Source organism: Nerophis lumbriciformis, linkage group LG19, assembly GCF_033978685.3.
Source record: "Nerophis lumbriciformis linkage group LG19, RoL_Nlum_v2.1, whole genome shotgun sequence".
Taxonomy (NCBI): Eukaryota; Metazoa; Chordata; class Actinopteri; order Syngnathiformes; family Syngnathidae; genus Nerophis; species Nerophis lumbriciformis.
In genome coordinates, this window is record NC_084566.2 from 44,848,784 (window position 1) to 44,864,177 (window position 15,394).

General features: G+C 39.1%; 1 protein-coding gene across 2 annotated transcripts; it reads right to left on the reverse strand.

The window, feature by feature from the left end:
* Positions 1-2,375: 2,375 nt before the first annotated feature.
* metap1d (methionyl aminopeptidase type 1D (mitochondrial)) lies at positions 2,376-15,075 on the reverse strand. Of its 2 annotated transcripts, XM_061978712.1 has the most exons (10): positions 15,009-15,075; positions 11,915-12,081; positions 9,043-9,192; positions 8,833-8,981; positions 6,296-6,338; positions 6,065-6,228; positions 4,071-4,168; positions 3,956-4,003; positions 3,815-3,893; positions 2,376-3,744 (listed from the first exon to the last, which is right to left on the reverse strand). In XM_061978712.1, the coding sequence occupies exons 1-10, from the start codon at positions 15,046-15,048 to the stop codon at positions 3,660-3,662; spliced, it is 1,023 nt and encodes a 340-aa protein (XP_061834696.1). In that variant the 5' UTR covers positions 15,049-15,075; the 3' UTR covers positions 2,376-3,659. The 2 variants fall into 2 exon arrangements, with proteins under 2 accessions (XP_061834696.1, XP_061834697.1); XM_061978713.1 differs by lacking the exon at positions 15,009-15,075 and having other exon boundaries at positions 9,043-9,176; positions 11,915-12,057.
* Positions 15,076-15,394: the final 319 nt, after the last annotated feature.

The following is a 15,394-nucleotide window of genomic DNA, read 5'->3' on the forward strand; positions in this document are numbered from 1 at the left end:
CATTGATGCTTCAGTCGTGTGTAATAAGACATTGATGCTTCGGTTGTGTGTAATAAGACATTGATGCTTCAGTTGTGTGTAATAAGACATTTGATGCTTCAGTTGTGTGTAATAAGACATTGATGCTTCAGTTGTGTGTAATAAGACATTTGATGCTTCAGTTGTGTGTAATAAGACATTGATGCTTTAGTCGTGTGTAATAAGACATTGATGCTTCAGTTGTGTGTAATAAGACATTTGATGCTTCAGTTGTGTGAAATAAGACATTGATGCTTTAGTCGTGTGTAATAAGACATTGATGCTTAAGTTGTGTGTAATAAGACATTGATGCTTCAGTTGTGTGTAATAAGACAGATGTGCTCACACAAGTCTTACAAGCGGACTCACCGTGTTTCTGAGGTTGACGTGGAATCCTGGAATTCCTGAGGCGCTCCTCAGCAGAGTCTCAGGTAAGTGTGATAAATCACACAGAGGACCAGCTGCTATCTGAGAAGATGGGAGAAGAAGATCATTGCCAATGCAAGCATGACATGATGACTTGTTGTTGTTGAACACTGTGGTCTGTGCACAAAGCTGCAGGCATGGTTGGCTGAGTTTGGCGTGGAGGAACTAGACAATGGGTGCCAAACACTTCTTTGGAAAATCAAGATGGTTTTAGAAAAGAGTGCAGGCCGGGAATGAGTCCCAACATGCTGGAAAGGAATGAAGCATGTCTGACACTCCCAGCTCCTCCTGAAATCCTTCATGCTTACCAACTTTCTCCCCACCTCTGTTGCCCAATGCACTGTTTACCTCACAATGTGTCCTCAAAAGCATCATAAAATCGGATTACGTAAGGATTCAGGTGGAGAACAAACGTGCAGTTGGTCTTTTATCTCCATGGTAAAAAAAAATCATATCATGTGAATCATTTCCTGGCTGGACAGACTCACCTTTATTTGTGCGCCACACCCACAACACACCTTGATGACTGGGAAGTTAGCAAACCCTCAAGGCTGCGTTTTTCAAGCTGAGGTGTCTTCCCTTCAGACACAATTACACAATCATCATTAAGTTCATCATGCAATATAGAGTGGACATGATTTTCATCACATATTTCTTTTTAATTTGGCTGCACAGGAAGGACAACAACAACTCTACACTGCAATCTATCACCACTCACTGGTATTAGTCTCTGACATCGTGTGTACGCCGTTTTTACACAACAATATAGAAATACACAGCATTGTTAAGTGATTTGAGGACTTGTAATTGGTCAAATCAATGTCCATCCAACTTGATGTGAGCTGCCTTGTTCAGACAGAACATGTGCCCTCAGGGTACAGAAAGTACACAATAACAACTCTAGTTAGTACACAATAACAACTATATAGTTTCCTAGTAAAAATGGAGCAGAGTTGTGGAGTCCTGTATAAAATTATAATGGATAAGTCTTGCTCACAAGCCTGCATCAAGATGTGAAAACATTGTTACTTACTTCCAGAGTGCTTGCAAAAACATTCCAGGGAAGACAAGGCTATGCTGCCATCTGCTGGACACTTTTATGCTGCCAACTTGATGGTCACAGCAACCAGTTTAAGATGACAGCAGTGACCTCTGACCTTACAAATGTTATTCTGGAAGAGTGGACACACATTAAATATGTAGTAGAAAGTCTTCCCAGGACACAGTTATTGCTGCTAAATGGGGACTAACTCACTTTTTTTTTTTTTAACCTACTGTAATTGCGAGATGTCCCAATAATTTTGATGACAAAGTGTATATAATCCATAATGGATTTGAACTTCTGGGGATTAAAGGTGTAACATTTGGAAAAATAGGGCACTTATAGGTGATTTTTAAGCCGAAATAGACAACATTTCTGCTCCCTCCCCCTACAGTTAATGAGTTAGTGAATTTGAAATGTAAACAAATGCGGCAAAGCAACACCCTGTAGAAAATAAGTTAACCTCCAAAAACATCATTCTTATACAAAAGTCATTTTAAAACTAAAGTTAGATCACTCAAACACACAATGACAAAATATTGTTTCTTTGAAGGGCTCCCTTAGAGTTCCAAAGTGTCATTTACATTCAAACCAATCCAGCAAAGTAAAATGTTTACTTACAAAACAATAATTTGGGGCAATAAGGAAGTCAATTTGAAAAATTGGGCATATGTAAAGTAGATGACTTTTCTTAACTGTTCATTCAGAATCTTAATGAAGGAGCTGTTAATTTGATATTTGCACTATTTCAAGATGAAACATGCCTTTTCAAGAGAACAACTTTTAGATGAGAAATATGCTATAAAAACAATACAATAAACAATTACAGTAGTTTTATTAAGTAATATAATAATATTGTACAGCACTCCTACTGTGTCTCCTTCCATTGACAGCTTCTCATATTTTCATGGATAAATGATACTATTTTAACATCCCTGCCTCAGTGTGGTGCAGACGAGCACTGCTCCCCATGTCCACTACACACCGGGTCATGGTATTGATGATTGATTTCTTTAATTCAAAGATCATCCACTTCTCCTTATGTCCATCTCTAGCTACACGCTAATGATAGCAAGTAAGAATGGCTTACTAGCCCAACTAATGGTGTGGATGCTTCTTCCTCAGAAACATAACAATTAGTCCAGAGATAGCTCTTATCTCAAAACACTCATAAGTTGAGGTACCAGTGTACATTATATCATTTTGTTTTATGAAAGGTTACTCAATGAATGTGCTGACTAACCAAACATTGATTAATAGTGCTTCTTAATTAGAAAATATTAAGAAAATATTCACAGCCCCTCATTTGTCTATTCAATTGTTCTAAGTACACCTCTGCATAACGCTGTATCCTTATTAACAATTAAAAAAAAGACATCAGTATTTCCTGGTCTCCCACGGTAGTCACAGTGAAGCCAAGCACTACACACTTCCACAGATATAGTGAGGCAAGAACAGCAACGTCCCCGAGGACAGACGCTCCCCAGTACTACAGATCCCTAAATCTGGAGCACAAGAGGACAGACGCTCCCCAGTACTACAGATCACTAAACCTGGAGCACAAGAGGACAGACGCTCCCCAGTACTACAGATCACTAAACCTGGAGCACAAGAGGACAGACGCTCCCCGATACTACAGATCACTAAACCTGGAGCACAAGAGGACAGACGCTCCCCAGTACTACAGATCACTAAACCTGGAGCACAAGAGGACAGACGCTCCCCAGTACTACAGATCACTAAATCTGGAGCACAAGAGGACAGACGCTCCCCAGTACTACAGATCACTAAACCTGGAGCACGAGAGGATTCTAACAAACAGCACACATTGTTACCTTGTAGTGAAATACAATGATTGGGGCTCAATTGTTGCCAGGTCTACTTTACTTTACGCCTCACCTCAAATAGACATATAGGTTAACTTTATAAATGTCCCCCAACTTAAATGCGGTACAATAGCGATTTAAAAAAAACAGGAACACTTTTTTTATCCTCTAAGTTTGATGCATTCAACACATAAAAATAATGTATAAAGTTGAGGTGAGATTTGATTGAAAAAGAGAGACGTGTCCTGTTGATTGTTAACTTGTTTCTAAGGCTGATTTTCAAATGTGAGGGAGAAAATATATTGAAATAGATGCATTGAAGTTTGTTGGATGTTTTTCAAGTCAGGTCACAGCTTGTTCTCCTCTGGCAACTTGGTGAGAACTTGCACTGCGTCAGACGTAACTACCAGCGTGTGTTCGAACTGAGCCGACCTGCACCAAGGCAAATAACATGTAATGATCTCCATTCACTTCTCATGACATGAAGAATGTTCAAACCCACCTTTTCTGGTCTGTGGACACTGCAGTCCACTTATCTTGCAGTATTCTAAACTCTGGAGAGCCCTCCATCAGTATGGGTTCTGCCAACAAAGCAGACATCATCGAACCATACTCCTCACGTTTCATGGACTTTTACACTCACCTATGGTGAAGGCCATGCCTTCTTCCATGGTCATGTCGTTATCGTTGGCTGCAACATGAAAGGGAGTGCTGGGTCATAAATAAATACAAGCATGAAGCACACAACAAGGTCTTACCATGGTGCCAGATCTCAGGGTGGCAATGGAAGTGGGAGCCGATGCCGTGTCCAATGAAATAAGGACACACCTGGAATCCACTTGCTTGAGCAATTTCACTGCAGAACAACACAATCGTATGAGCTTTATGATAGCACACATACAGTAGGTACAGTGTTTCAATGAATGTTAGCATACATGTTGCAGTGCAATCATATAAGTTGCCATCTTGGTCTGGCTACTGCCACTGGTAAAGTTACTAAACATGTCAGACCTTAGTCCATGTAAAAGTTACCACTCTCAACTTATTCATGACAAAGTCAGGAACAAAACCGGGATTTGAAAGATGGAGACCATTGAAGATTTTTTTCATCTGACGCCAAACTTGCTCATTTCCTCCTGGATAGGCAAGTCAGGCATTTACCTTTTCTTATGACTTGTAATAAATGGAAATGGACATTTGGTATGTCAACTATATTGTCCAATACAGTCTTTGATCTTGTCTAACAAAGCTAGTATGTTCCTGCAACCAATGTTAGCATGCTAGCCCGGTCAACAGGGTTGCCACCTTTCAGAACTGGAAATAAGGAACACTCCTCACGGCCAAACTGCACGGCCAAAATAAATTTGAGGGTGTGGCTCCCCAAAACCCTGAAACGCATAGAAACATGTGTATCTTGTATATGAAAAAACTAAATGCTTTGATTTAATTGACATTATTCCACAGGTCATATTAGCCTCTGGGCCCTGGCCCCAGGGGTCACTTGGTGGTCAGTAAGGAAGGGGAAGTCAAGAAAGCATTTAGTCATACTTCAAGTGCTTTATTAGCAAAGAACATTGCTAAAGTGCTGTAAATTAAACAAAGATTTGCAGTTTAACACCCAAAAAAACTCAATGAAACCCTTGAACTTGTGTATACATGTTTAGATAAATGATTACATCCATCGTAACTAGCCTGAACTTGAGCATATACTGTATTCTATACATATAAAATATTGTAAATGTAACTTATATATAGGCCTGCCTACTTTATTATATACATAAAGTGCAGTAAATGAAACAAAGCCTGTCTGAAAGAGGACAATACTTCAATGAAATGTAAGTATATAAAGTGCAGTAAATGTAACGGCACTTTTACTTCAAGAGGACACACTTGTGTGTATACATGTTAAAGGCTTGTGTGTATACATGTTAAAGGCTTGTGTGTATACATGTTAAAGGCTTGTGTGTATACATGTTAAAGGCTAGTGTGTATACATGTTAAATGCTAGTGTGTATACATGTTAAATGCTTGTGTGTATACATGTTAAAGGCTTGTGTGTATACATGTTAAAGGCTGAATAGACTGAACTTGAGCATGTACTGTATTATATGCATATCAAGTGCTGTAACATCCATCCATCCATCCATTTTCTACCGCTTATTCCCTTCGGGGTCGCGGGGGGTGCTGGAGCCTATCTCAGCTACAATCGGGCGGAAGGCGGGGTACACCCTGGACATGTCGCCACCTCATCGCAGGGCCACATGTAGTGTATTATATGCATATAGTGTATTATATGCATGTTCTGTATCACATGCATATCAAGTGCTGTAACATGTAGTGTATAATATGCATATAGTGTATTATATGCATGTACTGTATTATATGCATATCAAGTGCTGTAACAAAGCCTGTCTGGGGACACTTTAAGAGAACTAAAGTCAAATGGAACACTTTTTATGTGAACCCAAATGAAAAGATGAAGAGAAAAAGTGCAAAACATTCCTATTTCCCTCAACCCGGTCCTTATGTCCCATTGTATAAGGACTCCCTAGTCCAGTCCATCCAGCTGGATTGGGCTGTGTATCTGGCAACCTCAGTCAGGGAGAGGGGGAGGGGACTACAGAATTTTGACCGTGATTGCAGTACCATTTCGGACCACATTTTTACATATGGCTGCTTTAATTGTATGATTACTGGTAACTAAGTGTGTGTGTGTGTGTGTGTGTGTGTGTGTGTGTGTGTGTGTGCATACCTAATAGTGTTCCCAATGACACAAAGCTGTGCACCCGGCTTGCAAACTGCGACAGCTTCATCTCTGCAGCGCCTCGCCGTTTCAACCAGTCGCCGCCCAACCTCATCCACCTGGCCAATTAAGAAGGTTTCCGATGTGTCGCCATGGTAACCATCCAAATACACCTAAGTGGGGAGAGGCTGAATGACTGTTGCTCCAAGCATCTTTGTGTGCGTTCATCCGTCGACTTACAGTGACATCGACGTTGATGATATCACCGTCTGCAAGCGGCCGACTGCAGGCACATCAACAACACCGTTAATTCTGGATCTCTCACACACACACGCAGGGCAGGGGTGTCCAAACTACGGCCCACCACCATCCTGACATCACAAATTGGCCCGCGGCGTCTTTTTGCCTCAATTTAGTTCCCCGTGATTCAAACCGGAGTGATCTCGCCGCCCTCAACCATCGTCAATGATCATGGGTTTAATTTGGAAGGGAGTTAAGCACAGAATCAATGTATATGACCCAATCCAAACAACCATTCCCACTTATGGTATAAATGACCTATAACCAACAAATAAAGTCGCACATAACACACCTCCATTGAACTTTGTGGACATTATAAAACACATTCAAACACCATATATGATTTAAAATACATACTTTCACTACAATGCATGATGGGTGATATGCAAAACACTCTCCACACTTCCCCATGTTTGCACATTATAGCTTCTTGACTTTGAATACCCAACTTTAAGGAGGTCGTAAGGGAAGTAAACAAGGTAAGAGTCGAACTTTCACATAGTATTCAATGTTTTATTGTTTATACTTCTGTCAAGTCTGATGTGCGGGGGTTGTTAAAGTAGAAGTAGTTGCAGTTATGTGTTGTTGTTCAGTCTGCTATAGCTTGCTTTAATCAATGCTAACTAAAGTGTTATTTTGCCACAAATGATTATCAACGCTCTGCTGTGTGGTGGAAAAAAGCACCGTACTGTGTAGAGGTGGGGAAATAATACATTTTACATGCATTGCAAATGGACAATTATAAAATGGATAAGTAAAGGTCTATAATTGATGTATTGATTATAAATAAAGTCATGTAGACAGTTGTAAAATGTGTCTGACTCACCAAGAGATCCGAGCAGCTCCTTTATTATCGAGCACTAATGTTCCACTTTTCCAATTCATTTAATACATGTGGGAATGTAGTGAAAGGAAAACAAATGTAAAATCGCATCCATATATGGCTTCACCGCAGGATGTACTGTATTCTTACATGTCTGACTAACTTCCCTCTTCAATTTAGTTTGCAGATTTAAATCATTGTGATGGCAGATTAGGTGTCAAAACATCTGTGATCACTCTGAGACAGCACACATACACTAGTTGTAAGAAATCATTATAAAACACTGAAGTTAGCGGAGTGATTTCGATAAACATTTATTCAGAATCCTATTTAATTACATTACACATATATTTAATATCTATATAACTTTAGAACTATTTAAATATATATAATTGTATATACATTGTCTGTATATATACAGTGGTGGTCAAAAGTTTACATACACTTGTAAAGAACATCATGTCATGGCTGTCTTGAGTTACCAATAATTCTTATTTTTTTGTGATGTAGTGATTGGAGCACATACTTGTTGGTCACAAAAAACATTCATGAAGTTTGCTTCTTTTATGAATTTATTATGGCTCTACTGAAAATGTGAGGGTCAAAAGTATACATACAGCAATGTTAATATTTGCTTACATGTCCCTTGGCAAGTTGACCTGCAATAAGGCGCTTTTGGTAGCCATCCACAAGCTTCTGCTTGACCACTTGACCACTAAATTGCTGCAGTTCAGCTAAATGTGTTGCTTTTCTGACATGGACTTGTTTCTTCAGCATTGTCCACACCTTTAAGTCAGGACTTTGGGAAGGCCATTCTAAAACCTTCATTCTAGCCTGATTTAGCCATTCCTTTACCACTTTTGAGGTGTGTTTGGGGTCATTGTCCTGTTGGAACACCCAACTGCGCCCAAGACCCAACCTCTGGGCTGATGATTTTAGCTTGTCCTGAACAATTTGGAGGTAATCCTCCTTTTTCATTGTCCCATTTAAAGCACTAGTTCCATTGGCAGCAAAACAGGCCCAGAGCATAATACTACCACCACCATGCTTGACGGTAGGTATGGTGTTCCTGGGATTAAAGGCCTCACCTTTTCTCCTCCAATCATATTGCTGGGTATTGTGGCCAAATAGCTCAATTTGTGTTTCATCTGACCACAGAACTTTCCTCCAGAAGGTCTTAAATGTGTCCATGTGACATGTGAGCAAATATTAACATTGCTGTACGTATACTTTTGACCCAGCCGATTTGCTCACATTTTCAGTAGAGCCATAATAAATTCATAAAAGAAGCAAACTTCATGAATGTTTTTTGTGAGCAACAAGTATGTGCTCCAATCACTACATCACAAAAAAATAAGAGTTGTAGAAATGATTGGAAACTCAAGACAGCCATGACATGATGTTCTTTACAAGTATATGTACACTTTTGACCACCATCTACACACATATATGCACAAATATATAATATATTAATATAATATGTATATATGTACACACATGTTATATATATGTGTGTGTGTGTGTATTGTTACTTTACATGCAGTCGGCTTTCGGCCCCCAGCCAAATTCTTTAGCTTGATGTTTGGAAACCCCTGCTATATTGTTACATATAACAATATTGATGTATACATGCTGTGAGATAGATGATAATTACCTGTCAGGTATGCCATGACACACCACGTTGTTCACAGACGTACAAACAGATTTTGGGAAACCCCCGTATCTAAGAGGGGAGGGGTAGGCGTTATGCCGGATAGTCTCCTGATGTACAATGAAGTCTATTTCATCTGTTGTCATACCAACCTAAAACAACAACAACATGTCAGTGATCTTCAGTTGGTAACAAAGCAAGACGTGTGCCTACTTTCAGATTGTGTCCGGCTAGTAGCAGCACATGTCGGGCTAACTGGCAGGCTCTGGCCAGGCCTTGGATCTGCTCTGGATTGTGGATTTCTACGTAGTCCGGCCATTCTGGGACCAGTCCTGTGCTGACGTAATCTGGGCGCACAATGTGCTTACAAGTCAGACAGGAGAGAGAACAGTGGGTTACGCAAATTCTAATAAATACTTTTTTCACCAAGAAACCAGCATTAAAATTCAGTAGCACAGTAGGCCTAAATAGTCATCAAAACTAGGAAGAAGTTTCCTTTAAAAAGTATATTTAATGTGTGTGGTAGCTGTAATATTACACACAGTTTGAACAGTAACACTTTGTTTAAATATTTAATTAAGTGATTCTTTGGCGTACCACTATTTGGAGCCCGCGTACCGTACCACAGTTTGAGAATCTCTGAACTACAGTTTTAGAAAAAGTCATGTGAACGTCATTGAGTACCATCACTTCTGGAAGGAATATTGTCTGTGGACTTAGTTGCCACTTAGAGCTGTGTCATTAGCACCAAAATAATCATCATCATTATTTTTATCAATATTAAAATCACGATTATTCACTATGTTATGGAAAACATTTTTATTGCCCTTTCTATTTTCAGCAAACAGTATGTTAACTGGGCATTCATTTCAAAATGAAACGTAATAAAAAATAGTTCTAAAATAAAAAGTACAAAAGGGCTAAGTCAAAATAAATATGCCACTGCAGTGAAATAAGTTTATGCACAAAATGACATGGAACACACTTTACTGCTCACAGTATACATCTTCTACAACTTTATTACATCTTGTTTGATGTCCCTCTCACTCACTCTTACTCGTCCACTGATGGTCGCCCCCTGGTGGTCGGCTGACTGTTGCTTGTGAAAGTACTTGAACTTTTAAATGTTAATATCGCCGACGATCACCCTCATTTAATCGTAGCAGTAACGATTACATTTGATGAATAGTGCAGCCTTATTGGCACTTATTATTCAGTAGGCAAGAACCAGACCAACCCTAAAGACGTTACCATTAGGGATATTCCCATCAAAGTTTCATGCTGCCGATACGAGCATCCATCTGCCCTCACTATACGTGTTGAGGTTATACAGCTTGGCAGACAGCTAACAAACAATCCAAGACATCTAATAAAGTTCCAAAGCAGATTCATCCATTTAGGCTCTTTATTGTTGTTGATCTTGCTTTGTCTTTTCCTATCTTTACTTTTGTCTTGCACTGGACTGTTATTTTTTGTAAAACTGAAATACACACAATGACAAATGTATAAGCTATGTGATTCTATTAACATACTGAAATGTAATACACAATATGCAAATATTAGCTTCACACAAATATACAGTACTATCATCAAACAAATACCTCTGAGTGTGGAAACTATTTCGATGGTGGAAATACACGACTGGCAGCCATTTTAAGTCCTCAAAACATCCATTGAAACAGAGCACAAAAAACGTTTTTCAATAAACATCTTAGTATCAAATTTAACCCCTTTCCACCTTAATATTGAGTTACATAAACAAGTTAAACAGTTTACTTACAGACTTACCTTTTCCAAGGCTTGTAAGAGCTAACACAACTTGTCTACTTCTCAATTGTCTCATAAACATAACTGACGTCGCCAACCCGGAAGTGCCCAAACTAATGACGCGTAGTATTTTCATATCGCCACAAGGTGTCAGTAAGAGTCTACAATCAAATGGGCATAACAAGATCAGTCGATACCAACACCGATCACATGTGTTAACTGTACATTTTTTAATGCATTTACGCTGAGTCGGTGCATAAAATCGTTTGATCAAAACAAAGTCAATAGTACACAAAAGCAAAGACTACTTTCTGCTACTCATTTAAATACATTAGGGTTTTCTCCCTGAAAGTCCTCCTGGGTCTATGGAACTATTCCCTGAGTTAATAAACATGAAAAAAAAACAATACTTTTTTTTGGGAGAAAATAAAAATATCGTTTTGATCACTCCAGCATCGATCATATACTGATATTACCCTTACTATTAACACCACCAATTTATGGACCGATCCAATCCTCTTCCGTGTGGTGTGGTGTGGTGACTGTGCCACACCAACAGTTGCAGTTATATCATACAGTCATCTACTTTCATGCTAATTACTTTCTACACTAAGGCTTTATTTCTTAGTGTTGTTTAAAGCTACAGTAGGGAAGGGATTCATGTGGAGGTAATTTTGGCAATGCAGTCTGTTGAAAATTATGGAAAGTGCGACTGTACATAGCAGCTGAAACTGTGGGCAAAGTTGGAATTACCACAAGACATTTTTTTTAATTCAACACTCTACCATCTGGCGGCTAAAGTGGATAGTGCACCCCCAATTCGTCACGTTTCGTGTGTCAGGTAAACTGTGACGAATGGGGCTGTATGAATTCCCTTCCTGCTGTAGGCTTACTTAGTTCTTATCATGCCTGCTCCTGGCTTTCTCTTGGTGTGTAACAAGTTTAGCCTCGTCCTCCATAATTTGACTTAAAATGTAGTTTATTTGCCGCAATGATGGTGATTATTATTAGTTTAAGGGAGCGGCTCTACACTGCGTATTGAGACCCATCATTAGCTGCTTGTCAGCCAGAGAGATTTTCACGAAAATCGGCCGATACCAATCGGTGTCGGCACCGTCCTTATTTATATTATAACTACCTCCGCAGAATAGGCTTATTGAGCATCAATTCAACAAGAATGCCATGAAACAAAATGAGTAAAATAACTCCTGACAGGAAAAAAAACCACAGGCAAGGTGTTTTGAATGGAAAAAAAATACATGACCTCATTGTGTCTGGTCACCTAAAAAAGCAAAAATATCAGGTTGTAAAGTTGTACCTTTGGTACTGCGTAAGCAGGTCGTACAGTAGCAGGGCCAACTACACTGTGAGAGTGGGCCTTCTTCCACTTCTCCCAGAAGAAGCGGCCATGTTGCTGACACAGTGGCAGTGGGGAAGACCCCCGCTGTTGAAGACAGTGCACCCTTCCAAGAAGACCACCCGCTCCTGCAGCAATGGACAAAAAACAGCCTTTGGATGACAGCAACCACCTTGACACGGATACTGAGATCTCATAGCAAAGGAACCGATAACTCACGACAAGCAACCCCCTAACTTGCTCTGCCTGTAATATACTAAAATTTTGCTTTTCACAGAAAAGGTGGGTATAACTTAAGGAAAAGTATCAACTAAAAACATTGTTTTGCCCACATAACAATAAAAAAAAACCTTATATGCTCCCATTGATGGAGTGAGGTTATGGAAAAGACTAATTGGGGCACTTAAGTAATGTTGGAGCATAAGTCAGCGACACAAACACATTATTTGAACACTGAGCAGCTAGAAAGGCAAGTGTTGATAATCATTGTGTTTTTCACACAATGTATGTGCTTATATAAACATCATGATACATGTATTTCATTTAATTGAACTAATTCTGCTGCAAGCGGGAGAAGGTGTAGGATTGTTTTCTAAATGTTGACTTGTATTATGTTTTGCAATATTCTTTCATTTCCGAAATAAAACCTACAGTCATTCATTTATACAAGAACTATGTCATAATAAATAAATACAATGAATTGTCCAATCTTTTTATCAATAATGCAAACTTAAATTGCATGAGTATTAATGACTTCCTTCAATCAAACTTACATCCTTTTTAGTCAGTAACACTCTTTGCTACATACGGTAAAGCATAAGGCTGGTCTATTCAACTTGCAGACCCGGAACCAAATGCGGCCCCTGTGCTCAGTTCAAAACAAACATGTTTGCAGTACATTCCTAAAAACACTAGAGTGCTCTTGTTTCTGGGAAAATGTGGACTACTGTGAACACATTGACGGATCCTTGCATTGACATTAGAATTTTGCTAGCAAGCATAGACCACTAAGGTCCTAACTTGTGATTGAAATAACTTAGGTGTTCCTCAAGGTTCCATTTAAGGTCCTCTCTTTTTCCTCATATAGGCTATTTAACTGGTGGACGGCGACTTCAGTCAAAACAACTTTAAGGGAGTCACATTTTTGTACCGGATTCTTAAAAACACTTGAGTGCTGTCCTAGAGATGATCTTTGACTAGCTTTTTTGCAGAAGGTCCTTAAAAACAACATAGTGCTCCTATGGGGTTTTTCTTTCTCCGTCGTCACTGGCATTTGAGTGACAGACATGTTCACCAATCAGAATTGTTGAGCCTCGCGTTTATTCGTCTCTCTCGAGGTCTCATTTTATGCATCACTTTTAGCACCCGAGCGTGTTTATTTAACAGTAAAATTAACTGAACAGGGTGAGCCCTCTTTCACTTATCCAACATCTTTGTCTCGGTGGGCAGGAAGCGACTCAGCGAGACCACACACACGGGATGCACAGACAGACGCTAGAGCACCTTGCGGACTCACCAGTGAGAAGTTCCGCAAAATAACAAAAAATCAGGTGGAAAAAAATACGATTACGAAGCCAAATGTCTTATTGTGGGAATATTGCAGCTTCAAATCGGATGGGTAATATGAGCCCATCATCACGGAAAAACAAGCAAGAATGGAGAGATCTACTTTTTCTAACTTGGAAAAAAAAAGCATTTTAGGATGTTAAAAATGTATTTAAGTTAAATGTTTTCTTACAGAAATGAGAATCAATTTTTTTTTTTTTTGGTTGGTTTATTTATTTAGGATAACAGTTATTTACCTTACAATTACAGTACAATGATTAACAATTTTACAGTAATGAGAAATAAAAGTTCATATCATTTTAAAAGGTTACTTGCATTATAATTATTATATATTATATTTACATTACATTATAAACACTGTATAGTTTGTATCGATCATTTCTTTAGTTTAAGAGCATGGTGTAGACAAAAGCTCTGAGTCTGTCTGCAGAAGGCCAATTGTTTTTAAGATACATTATTGCATATTGTTCTAATGTCAAATCGAATTGCCATTTTGAAGAGAAAAATCGCAATTAGGAATATAGAATAATGCTGTAGTCTCAATAGCTGTGCTATCACACTGAGTCAAGAACCACATGAAATATAAATACAGCTGTACACAAATTGTAAGAAAAGAGGAAAACCATTTTATTGAGTGGTATTACTGTAATGTAAAGCTAACACATGTACAAAATGACTCATATTGACAATATTCTCCTCACAACAATAACACAGGAAACAATTACATGTTTAATGACAAGGTAGCAAGCAACACAATATGAATATTGCCATGAACCACTCCTGCTGTTATTGTTCCAAGCCAATATTTTGTTTAAAGCAGCTGAACTTGATATAAACTGCCAAGATACTAACAGAACCTCTGGTTACTGTTTCCGGTGCATAGACGGACCCTAAAATACTAACAGAAGCTCTGGTTATTGTTTCCGGTGCATAGACGGACCCTGAGATACTAACAGATTGATTGATTGATTGAAACTTATATTAGTAGATTGCACAGTACCTCTGGTTACTGTTTCCACTGCATAGACGGACCCTGAGATACTGACAGAACCTCTGGTTACTGTTTCCAGTTCATAGACGGACCCTGAGATACTAACAGAACCTCTGTTTACTGTTTCCAGATCATAGACGGACCCCGAGATACTAACAGAACCTCTGGTTACAGTTTTCACTGCTTAGACGGACCCTAAGATACCAAGAGAACCTCTGGTCACAGTTTCCAGTGGATAGACGGACTGAGAGGTACTAACAGAACCTCTGTTTACTGTTTCCAGCGGATAGATGGACCCTGAGATACTAACAGATCCTCTGTTTCCAGTGCATAGACAGACCCTGAGAACCCGGACGTTGTCGTGTGGGCTCAGTGAGTGAAGCTACTAAACAAGAAAGATGTACTTCTAAACGCAGGGAGATGATCTACAAGTGACTTGTACACTCCAGTGAGTTATTAGACATTAGTGAAGGACTCAGGACTAGAGTGGTCGCCTACCTGATCTTCTTACTAGTCGGCCAGCGCCGGAGGACGCCATTACTAGTCACGTGTTCACCTTCACCGCAGTCACGTGACACCTGGCAACATTCACATTTGGCACAATCATCTTATTCTATTATCTTTATTCCAACAGCTAGTAATACATGTAATTATTTGGCACAATAATCTTCTATTATCTTTATTCCAACAGCTAGTAATACGTGTAATTATTTGGCACAATCATCTTATTCTATTATCTTTATTCCAACAGTTAGTAATACATGTAATTATTTGGCACAATCATCTTATTCTATTATCTTTATTTCAACAGCTAGTAATACATGTAATTATTTGGCACAATCATCTTATTCCATACTTGCCAACCCTCCCGGATTTTCCAAGGG

Coding starts and splice junctions, on each gene's coding strand:
- metap1d (XM_061978712.1), bottom strand. CDS start 15,048: ATGGCGTCCTCCGGCGCTGGCCGACTAGTAAGAAGATCAG. Junction 6,339..8,832: donor TGTCATGGCATACCTGACAG/GTAATTATCATC, acceptor ATGTGCCTGCAG/TCGGCCGCTTGCAGACGGTG. Junction 4,004..4,070: donor CCCTGAGATCTGGCACCATG/GTAAGACCTTGT, acceptor TTCATGTTGCAG/CCAACGATAACGACATGACC.